This window comes from Myxine glutinosa, chromosome 11, assembly GCF_964187855.1.
Source record: "Myxine glutinosa chromosome 11, kmMyxGlut1.1, whole genome shotgun sequence".
Taxonomy (NCBI): Eukaryota; Metazoa; Chordata; class Myxini; order Myxiniformes; family Myxinidae; genus Myxine; species Myxine glutinosa.
Genome location: NC_136271.1, coordinates 124,642,862 through 124,656,452, shown reverse-complemented (window position 1 = coordinate 124,656,452; position 13,591 = coordinate 124,642,862). Strand labels below are relative to the sequence as shown.

Sequence of the window (13,591 nt, the reverse complement as noted above, 5' to 3'; positions counted from 1 at the left end):
AGGCAGAATCGCATACCCATGACGAACAAAAAAGTCAGCGAGCATGACATCATGCATCACATGGTTTCAGAGTTATGACGTTTTTAAGCATGAACCTTTAAAACCGAGCTCCTCCGTCATTTTTTATCCAATCGAAGGGAAACTTCACAGATCTGTTCCGCATGTCGGTCTACTAAAATGTCCTTTTGGAATTTGCGATAGGGCACGTGGTTTGGCAGATATCGTTAATTAAACGAAAATTTTTTTTTTTTATGGATATCTCTTGTTTATTCTGGAGTTCTCCTCAAGCCGCACCGCGCACCCTCAGCCTCGTCTGCTAACGTCAAAAGCGCTACAGCGCGCGCTTTCGGGAGGGGCCTAGCCAAGCCGAGCAACATATATATATACACATCGATCATTGATCGTGAACCAGAAAATATAATAAATTACTGATATTTAGCGACTCGAAAGGTTCTTTATCAACATTAACAACTTATTTTCTCGTGCTTCTGCTGACCTGTCTGCAAGGTGTATAAATCGAAGTCCCGAGTGCGAATCACAGGTGAGCCCATCCTGAGGTAATTAGCGATTGGGAATGATTCAGAACCTGTGGGTAAATATCCCTTGGTAATTTCCCCAACAGTTTTCCGGACGACAGACTGCCTGTAGGGGACATGTATTGCAGCGCAATACTCAGAATGCTTGTTCATATTTGCTCTTCAATATTTCAATTATCTTGGGCAAATTTTGGACCTTCAGTAATAACTATGCGATTTATAATACTAGGGCATGCCCGTACTATATATATGCCCGTACTATATATCTATCTAAAATTATATCCCCCCCCTCTATTTACATGAAATGGTTTGGTCCATTCGCAACGCCAAAGCGAACGGCGAACGGCTTGCGAGTACAGTGACAATCCCCCCCCTCTATTTACATGAAATGGTTTCGTCCATTCGCAACGACCACAGAACCCCCCCCCCCCCCTCTATTTACATGGAATGGTTTGGTCCATTCGCAACGCCAAAGCGAACGGCGAACGGCTAAATCGCCATAGCTCGGTAAGTACTTGTCCGATTAATTTCAAACCTTGAAAAGGCACATCCTCGGGTCCCCAGCAATATACCTGGCAAGTTTCAAGTATATCGGACCGGTAGTTGTCGAGAAATCGTTGTCGCATACATACACACACACATACACACAGAGATTAGTGGAATTATAGATAGATGTACGATGTAATCATATATAAATAAAAAATCATATATAATTAAGTATCATTTTCTGGAAATTTTTTATTCTACATTTTTTGACAGCTACCCTTCTGAAATTAATCATGGTACCCTAAAGACATTCTGTGGGACATTTGGTGCTTTTGGCCAGCATGTTATGGTATTTCCTATGAGCCACCTTACTATTAGGAAAGGGAGTGGGGTGGTGTGGAGAAGATTGCGGGTAGAGATTGGAAGACGCATGAAATGTTGGTGTACCCCTCGATAGAAGTTCTACACAGAAGAGTGCAATTGAACGGCATACAGAAGGCAGTTCCACAACGGGAGAAAGCAGGAACAAAATGGTTGGAGCCAGGCAGTTAACATCATCTGTGTAAGGCGTCAATGAGGGGTCAATGTGTGGGCCGTCCTTCGGATGGACGTTGAGCCGGTTGTCCGACCCTTCACAAAGAGAAGGCGAGTTATTGCTGACTTCCTGAATAAATTGCAAATTCCTGGCCAAATTGCCTTCAGCTGAACATCGGGCCTGGATGGCTGATTTGTGAAAGACTGGTCAATTATTTCCCTGGCTGATCCCATAAAGTTTGCATAATGGTGGTGGTAGTAGTGGTAGTAGTGGTGGTGGTAGTGGTGGTGGTAGTAGTGGTAGTAGTAGTAGTAGTAGTAGTAGTAGTATCTGGCAAGCCAAATCTGTTACGCAGATGGTGTTAATTGCCCGACTCAAACAATCTCAATTATGCCAAATTTGTGGGATCAGCCAGGGAAATAATTGACCAAAGTCTTTCACAAATCAGCCATCCAGGCCCGATGTTCAACTGAAGGCAATTTGGCCAGGAATTTGCAATTTCTTCAGGAAGTCAGCAATAACTCGCCTACTCTTTGTGAAGGACGGGACAACCGGCTCAATGTCCATCCGAGGGACGGCCCACACATTGACGCCTCGCCCTGCGTGCAAAAAGCACGATTAATATCCGGGCCGAGATTCAAACTGAGGCTAGACAGATCTCCTGCTAGTGCCATACTGTTCATGTTGCAGAAATAAAGCTCATTGGGAAAGACGAGCAATGATGTTCGCAAAATGCAGGTGGAATGGAATGAAATAGATGGTTTATATTTTAAGACTTGGGGATGAAACTATAGACCCTCAGGAGGAGAATAATTTGTGGTCGAGCCAAAATCTTTGTTTTCTCGCCATTTAACTGAAATGCAAGCGTGACGATATCGTGCATGGGTGGACTGGATCGATGATGCAAACAGGACATCAGTTGCCAACTCTTTGGCACCATATCCATGTTTTGAAACACAACCGGAAAATTGCCATATACACCGTGGAATCTTCTTCCAATGCTGCAATTTTAAAATCGTTCCATTACCTTTATCATGCTTGCTGAAAGCCACCGATCTGAGGCTGCAATGGTGACCCTTGAAAGATCCAAGATTCTCTCGGGTGTGCACGTCCCATAATCGAGCAGTCTGGTCCCCAGATGCAGTCGCCTGTGGGAAATAAGAAAGTGGCCTCAGACTTGGGGGCATCCCGAACGACCAACCACCCACCCATTTGTTCAATGATCAACCACTCAGAAAACAGGCTACACACCAGTTTTGCTTCACCGGGCATCCAAGCCAAGTCGAACACTGCGTTTGAGTGAGCCAGCCATTCTGCAGGAACACGTTGGGTCAGCGTTGGTGAATAAAACACTGATCTGAACACTTGGTATGTGATGCTGGGATCCCAGGCCCTTCATATCCCATTTACTGTATGTAGCGTTTTGTTTTTAAACAGGCTTTAAGGCTCGTGGAGGAGCCATGACATCATGCACACGAGACAACACCAAGCGTGAGTTCCACACAAACACAGCCACTGAGATTGTGGGGGGAAGGGAGGGTGTGCTCATCCCGAGCGTGCTCCATCTTGAGCATCAAACAAGGACAAGGGAGCAGCAAGTTCCATTTTAAAAGTCTTTGGTATGACCCGATCGGGGTTTGGACCGCTGAGCTTCGAGACTAACAATTACGCCACAAAGTCTGGTTGTATTCAGCCATCCTTGCAATTCGTGTAAAAGTACAATAAAGTTTGCTAATGTCCCTCTCTAAACATGCAAAATGTGTACAAGCCCTTCCATTCGCTGAAGATCATTGTTAATTTTATAAAAGTGAGATAAGTTTCAACCAATAGTAGGCTATGAGCCAGACCCCCCAAATTGACCGGTCGGTACCATACAGATGGAGTAAGGCTCATTGTGATTTTTAGCAAGATATATGTCCCTAGATATGAAAAAAAAGTGATAGCAGTGTATAACTCTCGGCCATCTCTGTGTTATCACCCGAAATATTATTATACGCCCGCTTCGCTTCGCCAAAAAATGTGATATTTGCTAAAATTGGAATAAATATGTTTTTAAGGACCACAGAGTGCCGAGATCGAGATCGAGATCGTATTTGTTCGAGAGATCATGATAAACCTAGAGTGTGGAGCAAGTTTGCATGCATTGTGAAATATAATGTAGCTGATGTTACAAACCTACTTTAGGATACTAGCTAATACCAAAAATTACACTGAGATACCAAAAGTAGTAGACGAATAAACCTAAAATGTTCAAAAGCTATGTTTCGTTCCAAAATATCAAAATTAGGGGGTATGGTTGAACATATTTTGAACTTTGCCAAAATGTGCCCCAAACAACCACCATATTACAAAGTAATGATATATTCCAATGCAGTGGTTCCTTGCGAAGATTTTGAGGGGTCAAATGTTACTCTGGGAGTTTTCATTTTTGAAATATTGACAAAAATGTACAATGTGAATTCTGAACTCGAAGCGATTGACCACTTTTTCACTAAATGTAACATATTTTTTGTCATTATATCAATATTTTGATAAATAACCCCCACAAATGTTCTATATTTCTATTACTATATTAGTTGGCATCCAGTATGCAAATTATTGGCACTCTGTGGTCCTTAAAAACATTTATTCCAATTTTAGCAAATATCACATTTTTTGGCGAAGCGAAGCAGGCGTATAATAATATTTCGGGTGATAACACAGAGATGGCCGAGAGTTATACACTGCTATCACTTTTTTTTCATATCTAGGGACATATATCTTGCTAAAAATCACAATGAGCCTTACTCCATCTGTATGGTACCGACCAACCCCCTTGGCTCATAGCCTATAGGTATCGTGCACACAATTAGTGACTGCAGTTCACCAAATGAACAACCTATCACAAACAAAGACATTCTATACAGGCTTGGGGAAGAGCTAGGACACAGAACAGATCAGGACACAACATAAAGGGAACAGCAGTATAAAGGGGAAATTCCGCCAGCAGGGAGAAGGAAAAAACCGAGGCGGACAAACAAGGGATGCAGGTAACGATGAGTGGTAAGGGAAAAAAACAAGGGATGAACAAGATGGATAAATAAGCAAAATTTTGAGAGGGGTGTGTGTGGTTTAACGGGTGTGGAAAAAATCATGGTTTTGAATGGGGAAGAATTCCACCTACGGAATTCCCAGGCTATTGACCTGAGATGATGGTGAACTGCTGTCTTGAAGATCCGGAGGGAAGAATGAGATTGAAGAGGATGTGGAAGGCTATTCCACAGGTAGGGGGGGGGGGGGGGGGGGAGGAAGAGGAATAAATGAGTGGAGGTGAGTAGTGGTTCTGGATTTTGGCAGTTTCACTAGGAGTGGGTTGCTGGCGACCTGCACATACATGGGGAGGACAGAGCACAGAGAGGGCAGAGGGTGCAAGACCAGAAATGAGGTGGAAGAAGGCAGAGAGACCACCAACCTGCCAGGGATAGCAAAGTGAAATGCCCATAGACTCGGCTTCATCGCGAGAGATTCCAATGATGTCGAAAGCTTTGTTTTCACGATAATCCTGAGGCTGCCTTCGGTTGGATTTGCTTCCAAGAAAAGAATGCAAGTTGCTCTAAAGCAACTATTCCAAACAGGATTCAGATTACCATGAGCGGGAGGGATGGATAAGATAATTGAAGACGAGATGGGATGAATCTGTGTACAAGAGAGCAGTTTTCTGTGGAACAATTCCCAGGCTAAATTATTATCCATGGCGGTGGATATAGGAGACCAGTCGTGAAGTGTGATGGCCGCTTGTCATCCCTGCCAGTTTGCCTGAGTGAACGGCCAGACCTCCCGGCGCTGAGGATGTTCTCTGAGAATGTTGACCTTCACAAACACATGATCAGATGAGCCAATTGTGGCAGAGGACAAGCAAGACACATTGGCAGGGAAGTTGGTAATCACCAAATCCAGGAGGGAAGATTTGCCATTGGGAGAGATCAGAGTGGAAAAATTAATAGATCGAGTCAGTAACATGGAATCATAGAAACGCCATGGTTGGTGAGAGAGGTACTGGCACGCAGCCAATCAGCATGGTGACAATTGAAATTGTCACGTATGAGGAAGAGAGAGTTGGGATGAGCGATTAAAAGTTGGTCCATTTCATCTGAGACAGTTGCAGATGGAGTCGTCACTGTTGGGAGAATGTTGCCGAAGACGGGAGGGGCAGGGGCGAAGCTGGGAGGACGAGGAAGAGGTAATGACCACAAAAACGATGTTATCATCTTTATAAATCACAGCTGTCTACATCACAGGTCGACAAGAGCTCTGTGTGGTTGTTGTGGTTGTTGGGGGCCAATTGTTGAAATATGCAGCCAGTTGTCTGACAGTTGTCTGACAGTTGTCTGACCCCCACGCACGTCACTCGACCCCACCGACAATGGCCATGGCACACAGACAAAATAATGTGGCCACCATCTTGGTTTTCTGGTGGGCCTAAGACATCAGGCCTGTAGGCCTCTGCTGATTCGACACTGCCCAAATTTGTTGCATGAGATTTCCATTGGTTTTGTTTGAGTGTTAGTCTGAAAAATATAATCATAAGTCGAAAAAAAATATTAGTCAGGTTTAAACAAGCCCGGCAGCACGCAGGTTACGAGGCTCCATAAAAAACAGTGTTAACGCAATTTTTGAATGTCCCCATATTGGGGTTAAACGATCCGTGACCATGTGACGAATCAGCTCGTTCTGATATAACCGTAGATGAGGTGTGGAGTTAATTTTTTAATTAATTGACATGTGTGGGAAAACGTAATAGTTAATTTTTTAAGAGCACTTTAAATGTTCGTTTCCCAATCGACACATTCCCAGATTTTAACACAGGTTGTGACCACAGTGTGGTTATTCTTTGATTATTTGTATAAAAAGAAGCTTGGTCCATGGAATAATGAGGTGCTAAAGGGTAAAAAGACAACATACAGAGTGTGAGGTCGTGATGTAAAAGGTGGGAATAACAAGCAGGGAAAATAATTAATACGAGACACTCATTAACTCAGTAAGCAACAACAACAACAACAACAACAACAACAACCACCAGGCATTTTAAGTCCATTTTCCCTGCTAGAGCATGGGTTAGCCTAACTCAGCAAGTAAGATGATTGGATTACAGTTGACTAATGGAGGAAAACATCATGGATACAGATCGGGATGGAGGGTGACAGCATTGAGGTGCACCACCTGCTTGGAAACACTGGAGGGAAGTGTCGGATTGAACCGTCTATGAAAGCCAGGCCCATAAACGAGAATAAATGTGTAGGTGTGTAGTAAGCTTGGGTTATGGGAGTTAAACCAGGAATGGGTGATTGGGGGAATGCGTGCATCCTGGAGGGGGGAGGAGGTCTGGGCGGGTCGGAGTGATGAGAGCAGAGAGGTAGAACAGAGGAGGGCAGTAAAAAACAGAAGCCACCCACTCACAACAACTGTCAAAGGCAACTTAATACCTTTCATTATCCCAAAATACATTGGCATGGTCAATCCGAACAAACCTAAAATAACAGCACTCCGCTGCTGGGACCGCTCGGTGTCGTACACACGAATCTTGCCTTCCTCGCTTGATGCTGCAAAGATGTGTCCAGATCCAGGTTCTGAGAGCAGATCGAGGGGTTTAAAAGCACCGTTGTTGAATGGTCGCACATTTACATGCAAACACCTTCCTGCTCTAATCGTGCTGGTTTTTAATGACGATTGTAAAATGGTTCACTTTTAAGAGGGTATTAACAATATCATCGAGGATAACCCTTGGCATGGAGCTAAAATCTAACACTCGTTACCTTCAGAAAAGGCACATGAGAGGGGTGGGATATGGTCTCCATGTTCACCCACAATGGCGTGCTCTGTACACCTCCAACGGTCCAGCGAGGTGTCCAGTGGAAAGAGGGGCCCATTGGAACCTTGTTTGAGATCAGATCATCATTAGTTAACACTTAATCATTATGGACGTGCAATTATTAACATAAAAAACAAGAACACGTCATGCAGAGCACGATACTTGCAAAATCCACCTCTCCCCAAAATAAAAAGTTGCCATGGATACATCAAATTGTCCATTGAATCAAGATTAAAATTGACGATCTTCATCACTGCTCAGCTCAATCGGATTAAAATTGATGATTTTTTTGAATGAAAATTGATATTAGAAGTTTGCCCTTTTTACCTCAAAAATAGTTGGTTTCCAAATTCAGTGATGCTCTATCTAATTGCTGTTTAATTGTCAAGTTAAACCAGTGGAAAGTGGAATTGATGATGATTTTTTCAGATGATTGAAAATTGATGATTTTTCAGATGATTGAAAGTTGATGATTTTTCAGATGATTGAAAATTGATGATTTTTCAGATGATTGAAAGTTGATGATTTTTCAGATGATTGAAAATTGATGATTTTTCAGATGATTGAAATTTTATGATTTTTCAGATGATTGAAAATTGATGATTTTTCAGATGATTGAAAATTGATGATTTTTCAGATTGAAAATTGATGATTTTCCAATTTAGTGACTCAATATGCAAATGCTGTTCAATTTTAAAGTCAATCGGATGAAAATGACGATTTCAGAAATTTCGACCTCAAGATGACATTTGACCTCAAAATCAATAGGCTTCTTCCTTATGACGAACTCTACCGTCTGGTAAAGTTTCATGAAGATTGGCTTAAAGTGACCTGTAGGTGATTGACAGACAGACAAATAGAATAACACACAATACGAACTAATATACTTGAAAAATCTTTGATTTTGTAAGTAAAAAAAGAAAAAAAGAAGTAATGTTCATTAAAATATATCTGCATACAATATATCATCTGCATATTCAAACACAAAATAAATAAACACGTGGCTGACAGTATGGCCTAAAAGGTACGCACACTCGGGTTTGATCAGTAGCCTGGTGTTGGCTTAGTGGTTAGGGTGCTGGCTTGGGATCCTAGGATCCTGGGTTCGAATCCCGATCGATCGTTGAATTAACACCAGGGTGGTTGACTCAGCCTGTCATCCTTCCGAGGTCGGCAAATTGAGTACCAGCTTGCTGGGATGAATGATCACGGTGTGCACCCAGATTTAGAATGGGTACACCGTATCCCTGCGCATCGTAAGAGACGACCAAGGGTTGGCGTCAGGAAGGGCATCCGGCCATAAAAACATTGCCTCAAACAGGGAACCATGATTGTCATGGGGCCCGCAAGGCTAACCCCCGCTCTAGCGGGGAAAATGGCCTTAAAACGTTCATTCATTCATTCACTCACTCACTCGGGTTTGATCCCCGACCCGGCAATAAACTCAGCCCGGTGTTTCACAGGAAGGGTGATTAATCCATGCGTGTGCAGTTCCTCGGATGGATGCTGAAGATCCCATGGTGTCCTTCGCGAAGAGTTGGTGAGCTATCGCCAGCACCCTGGCCAAATTCCGAACCCTAACTAGTCGAGCGTCAGGCCTGGCGAGCCGGTTCATGAAGACTCAGGCCAAGCTATCAGTCCAACCACACAAGTTTTGATAAGCAAATCTTTGTTGGTTTGTTCCTTGTACATTTCCAAACCCCTCGTCCAATTTACCCGAAACTTGATGTCCTGCTTTATTGTCACACAAGGAACATACATCAACGTCACAATAAAGACTTTCAATTCTTAATAAATTTGATGTAAAAACGCAAGGTAACAGCGTGTTGGGCTAGTGAGCATCATATGTTGGTTATCTCCTTCGGTGGGAGAGGGGACTCTTCAATCAAATCCTTGTTCCAAAATGTGTGGACTCAGTTTTACTCAAATATCAAGCCAGTGTGTTATTGATAATCCACTCTGCAAGATTCCAATTCCATTCAGGCCTCAGGGAGTTGGTTATAACATTAAAGTCCTTATAAAAAACCCAAAAGAACACCCTCATCAGCATAAAGGAGTAATTTACATTGAACCCTTATCGGTATCTCATCGATTATAACATAAAACAACGAAGGTCCCAAACAACTGCCTCATGGTACCACGCAATTTCAACTTTATTAACAACAACTCTTCACTACCTATTGCTAAGATATGATCGGAACCACGACACGGATCCAATACCCAAGGAATGGTACATCATGATCCACAAAATCAAGCACTTCTTGGAGATCAAGCAAAATCAAGTTATTCCTATTCCAAAATCAAGCTGTGTTATTCCCGGGTGGCATTTGCGTCCGGATGTGATCGGTTAAGTGAATAAGGCAATCAACAAAATACGCAACGTTAAAACCGATTGAAGATCGTGCAAAATGACATTTCTCCAGAGATATCCATCATCCTGAATGTACACCGCTCTTCCAAATTGTTTTGATGTCAGACAGCATGCCAATAGGTACATAATTACCAGCCATCAAATCGGCTTTTTCCCTCGAATAAAGGTTTCACATGAGCAAGCTTGACATCCGGTGACAAGGCCAAAACCGATATATAGCATGACATTTCAAAAAGTTGCGGACAAAACTGTTTTGTTGTGACAAAACTAGGTGTTCGAGTTGGGTAAGTGACAAGAACAAACCAATTCGATTTTGGTTCAGATCCAAATCCTGCCCATCAGTGGGATACAAAACGTAAACTGTTCAGTCTGGCGGAGGTATGCGCTTTACCGAGTGCCGTTTCTCGTCTAAATCGTAATCATTGACGTCTTCAAATCAGCGTGAGAATCTTTCGTGCCTGTGGAACGTTTACTAACCAGCGCAGAAGAGACACGAGTATAAAAATTATTTAAATAATGGGCAACTTTTGAAGCATCAGACAATTTTTCATCAATATTAAGGACCACTTCAGATTGGTATTTGGTCATAAAACGAACAAAGAGATTTCAATTGACGTCATAAATGTTGGGGAGAGGGGTGGGGGTTCATCAGGGCTTATCAATATTGCTTCCACAGTACCGTCTCATATCTCTGAACCCTGTTCCTTCTTTGGCAAAAACTATTATATAGCTCTGGGTCAAAAAAAAAAAAACACACACACACACACACACACACACACACACACACACACACACACACACACACACACACACACACACACACACACACACACACACACACACACACACACACACACACACACACACACACACACACACACACACACACACACACACACACACACACACACACACACACACACACACACACACACACACACACACACACACACACACCATTTTCCCTGCTAGAGCGGGGGTTAGCCTTGCGGTCCCCATGACAATCTTCTCCATTTTGCCCTATTTTCTGCATCTCTCCTTGTTAACCCCCTTGCCCGCATTTCTTCTTCCACCATCTTTAGCCAAGTCTTTCTCGGTCTTCCCCGTCCTCTACTTCCTTCTACATTCATTTCCATCACTCTTCTCAACCAGTCACTTTCATCCTTCCTCAAGACATGACCAAACCATCTCAACCTGTTCCTCTTCACAGCATCAATCACAGGCAATATTCCCATCATCTTTCGCAATTCATCATTTGTCTTCCTCTCTCAACGATACTCCGCACATCCATCGAACCATTCACATTTCCACCCTTTCCATCCTTCGTTGCTGCTCTACGTTCATTACCCATGTCTCGCTCCCATAAATCATAACACTTCTCACACATGCAGCATACACCTTTCCCTTCAGCTTCAACGACACTCCCCTCCTCATCAGCACGCCACTCAGTTCCCGAAACTTCTTCCATGCACATCTCACTCGAGCAACCGTTGCCGAGTCTGATCCACCTTCTCCATTCAGCATGTCTCCGAGGTAGCAAAATGTTTTCACACCTTCCAGCTTCACGCTGTCTCCAAGATCCAACTCAACATTTCCTCCATCTGCAGCTCCCTCTGTGCACACCCTAAATTTGAATGTAGCTGCCACACTGGTAAATGACCCTCTCAGACCACTACATTTTTGATGAACCCACTCAGCGCACATTGTACATTGAATGGAGTTCACTCAGACACCCTTCTTGCACACAGCACAAGGCCACTTCCCAGTTCTTTCCACCTCACCACATGCTTTACCACTTGCCATCACCTTCATCTTTCCGATATTCACCTTCAGACCTTTTGTCTCCATACATTCCTTCCACTTGTTCATCTTTTCCATCAGTCCATCCATACTTTCCGCAATCAACACCAGATAATCTGCATACAACAACTCCCACAATAAACCCTCCTTTACGTTCTGAGCCAGCACCTCCATCACAGCTACAAATAGTAGTGGACTTAGTACGGACCCCTGATGCACTCCCACCTTCACCTCAAACTCACCACTGTTCCCGTCCTTCGTCCTTACAGCTGTGCGCACTCTTTTGTACATTGCCATCACTACTCTGATCAACCATTCCTCCACTTCTAACTTCCTCAATGCCCATGTCAATACTTTGCGTGGAACCCTATCGAATGCTTTCTCCAGATCAACAAACCCAAAAAACAACTTCTTCCTCTTCTCCATATACTTCTCCTGCAACTGCCTCACAATGAAAAGCACGTCTGTCGTTCCTCTTCCTGGCATAAATCCAAACTGCTTTTCGTCGATCTTCACTTTCTTCCTTATCCTCCTCTCCAACACCCTTTCCAATACCTTCATTCCATGCTCCAATAACTTTATCGCTCGGTACGAGCCACACTCCAGAGTCACCTTTCCCCTTGTATAGAGGGACGAGGGTACTCAGTTCCCAATCCACTGGAATGCGGCCTTCTTTCACCACCAGATTACAGATCTGTGTCATTCTCTTCACACCCCAACTTCCTGCTGCCTTCAACATATCTCCCACAACTCCCGTTGGCCCTCCGGCTTTTCCACTCTTCATTGCTTTTATCGCTTCCTCAACTTCCTTCTCAGTTATCTTCTCTGCCGGTCCTAAAACTAGGTTACTCTCTATGTTGCCATCCCATTCATTCTCTGTATTCAACAGCATTTCCATATATCTTTTCCATCTTCCTTTAATTCCATCTGGGTCCACAACGATTTGTCCCACTTCATCCTTCAAGCAACTCACCCCCATCACATCACACCTCTCTTTCGCTATCTGCTTTACAATCCTGAATACTGCTTTCTGACCCTCTTCCGAATCCAAGCGTTCTCCGAACATTTTCCTACCTCTTTCTTTGCAGCCTTCCTGGCTGCCTTATAACTTTCATGCTCTGCTGTTTCTGCTCCCGTACCCTTCGCCTTCTGCCACTCCTTGAACTTCTTCCTCTTTTCGTCAATCCTCTTTCCAACTTCATCATCCCACCACCATTTTGGTGAGAGATATCCCGAGATGACATTCACCAAGAGCTTTCCACATCATCATTTTCACCATCAACCTATCACTCACTCTAGTCACACTCACCACTGTCTACAAACTCCTCAGAAAACAGGACACCAACACCATTCACGCCCTCCGGGCACCCTTGCCACACATACTTGTATTTCTGTCCCTGCCTACCCTTCACCATTCTCACACCACTTCCCTTCCATCTCGTCTCCTGCACACAACATATGTCCACTCTTCTTCTGACCAATACTTCCACCACTTCTCCTGATCTCCCTGTCATTGTCCCTACATTCCATGTCCCAAACCTCAGAAACCGATCTCCACTTCGGGCTGCACCCTGCCCATATGTACTTGTAATTGTCATGGTTCTCTTTTTGAGGCAATGTTTTTATGGCCGGATGCCCTTCCTGACACCAACCCTCTTAGTCGTCTTACGACACACGCAGGGATACGGTGTACCTATTCTGACCAGGGTACACACTGGGAAACGTTTAAAACATGGAAATTCTGGGGGGGGTGGGGGGGAATATGTTGGAACATATTCCAACAATATCCAAACAGAACCATGATAATCATGAAAAACAATCTGGGAAAAGTCTCCAAGCGAGAACGTGGATTTGAGAAAGAAGGAGCAGAGGCGGAAGAAAAATGATACACAGGGGGCGGGGCACAAGTCGAGACGAGGAGGAGAGCGAACAAGCACGTGTCCGGGAGGAGAGAAAGAATCAATATAGAATTCTTTGTCTATCCGTTTGTCCGGTTTTTAAAAACGCCGGACAAA

At 43.7% G+C, this 13,591-nt stretch overlaps 1 protein-coding gene across 1 annotated transcript in view; it reads right to left on the bottom strand.

Annotated features, from left to right (window-relative positions):
* Nucleotides 1–13,591, bottom strand: part of DTL (denticleless E3 ubiquitin protein ligase adapter) — an 82,838-nt gene that overhangs the window by 65,550 nt on the left and 3,697 nt on the right. Inside the window, exons 2-5 of the mRNA XM_068129988.2 lie at nucleotides 7,350–7,469; nucleotides 7,065–7,163; nucleotides 2,809–2,870; nucleotides 2,585–2,705 (exon numbers count right to left, since the gene is read on the bottom strand). Coding sequence (XP_067986089.2) covers nucleotides 2,585–2,705; nucleotides 2,809–2,870; nucleotides 7,065–7,163; nucleotides 7,350–7,469 — 402 coding nt within the window. The remainder of the gene's footprint in view (nucleotides 1–2,584; nucleotides 2,706–2,808; nucleotides 2,871–7,064; nucleotides 7,164–7,349; nucleotides 7,470–13,591) is intronic.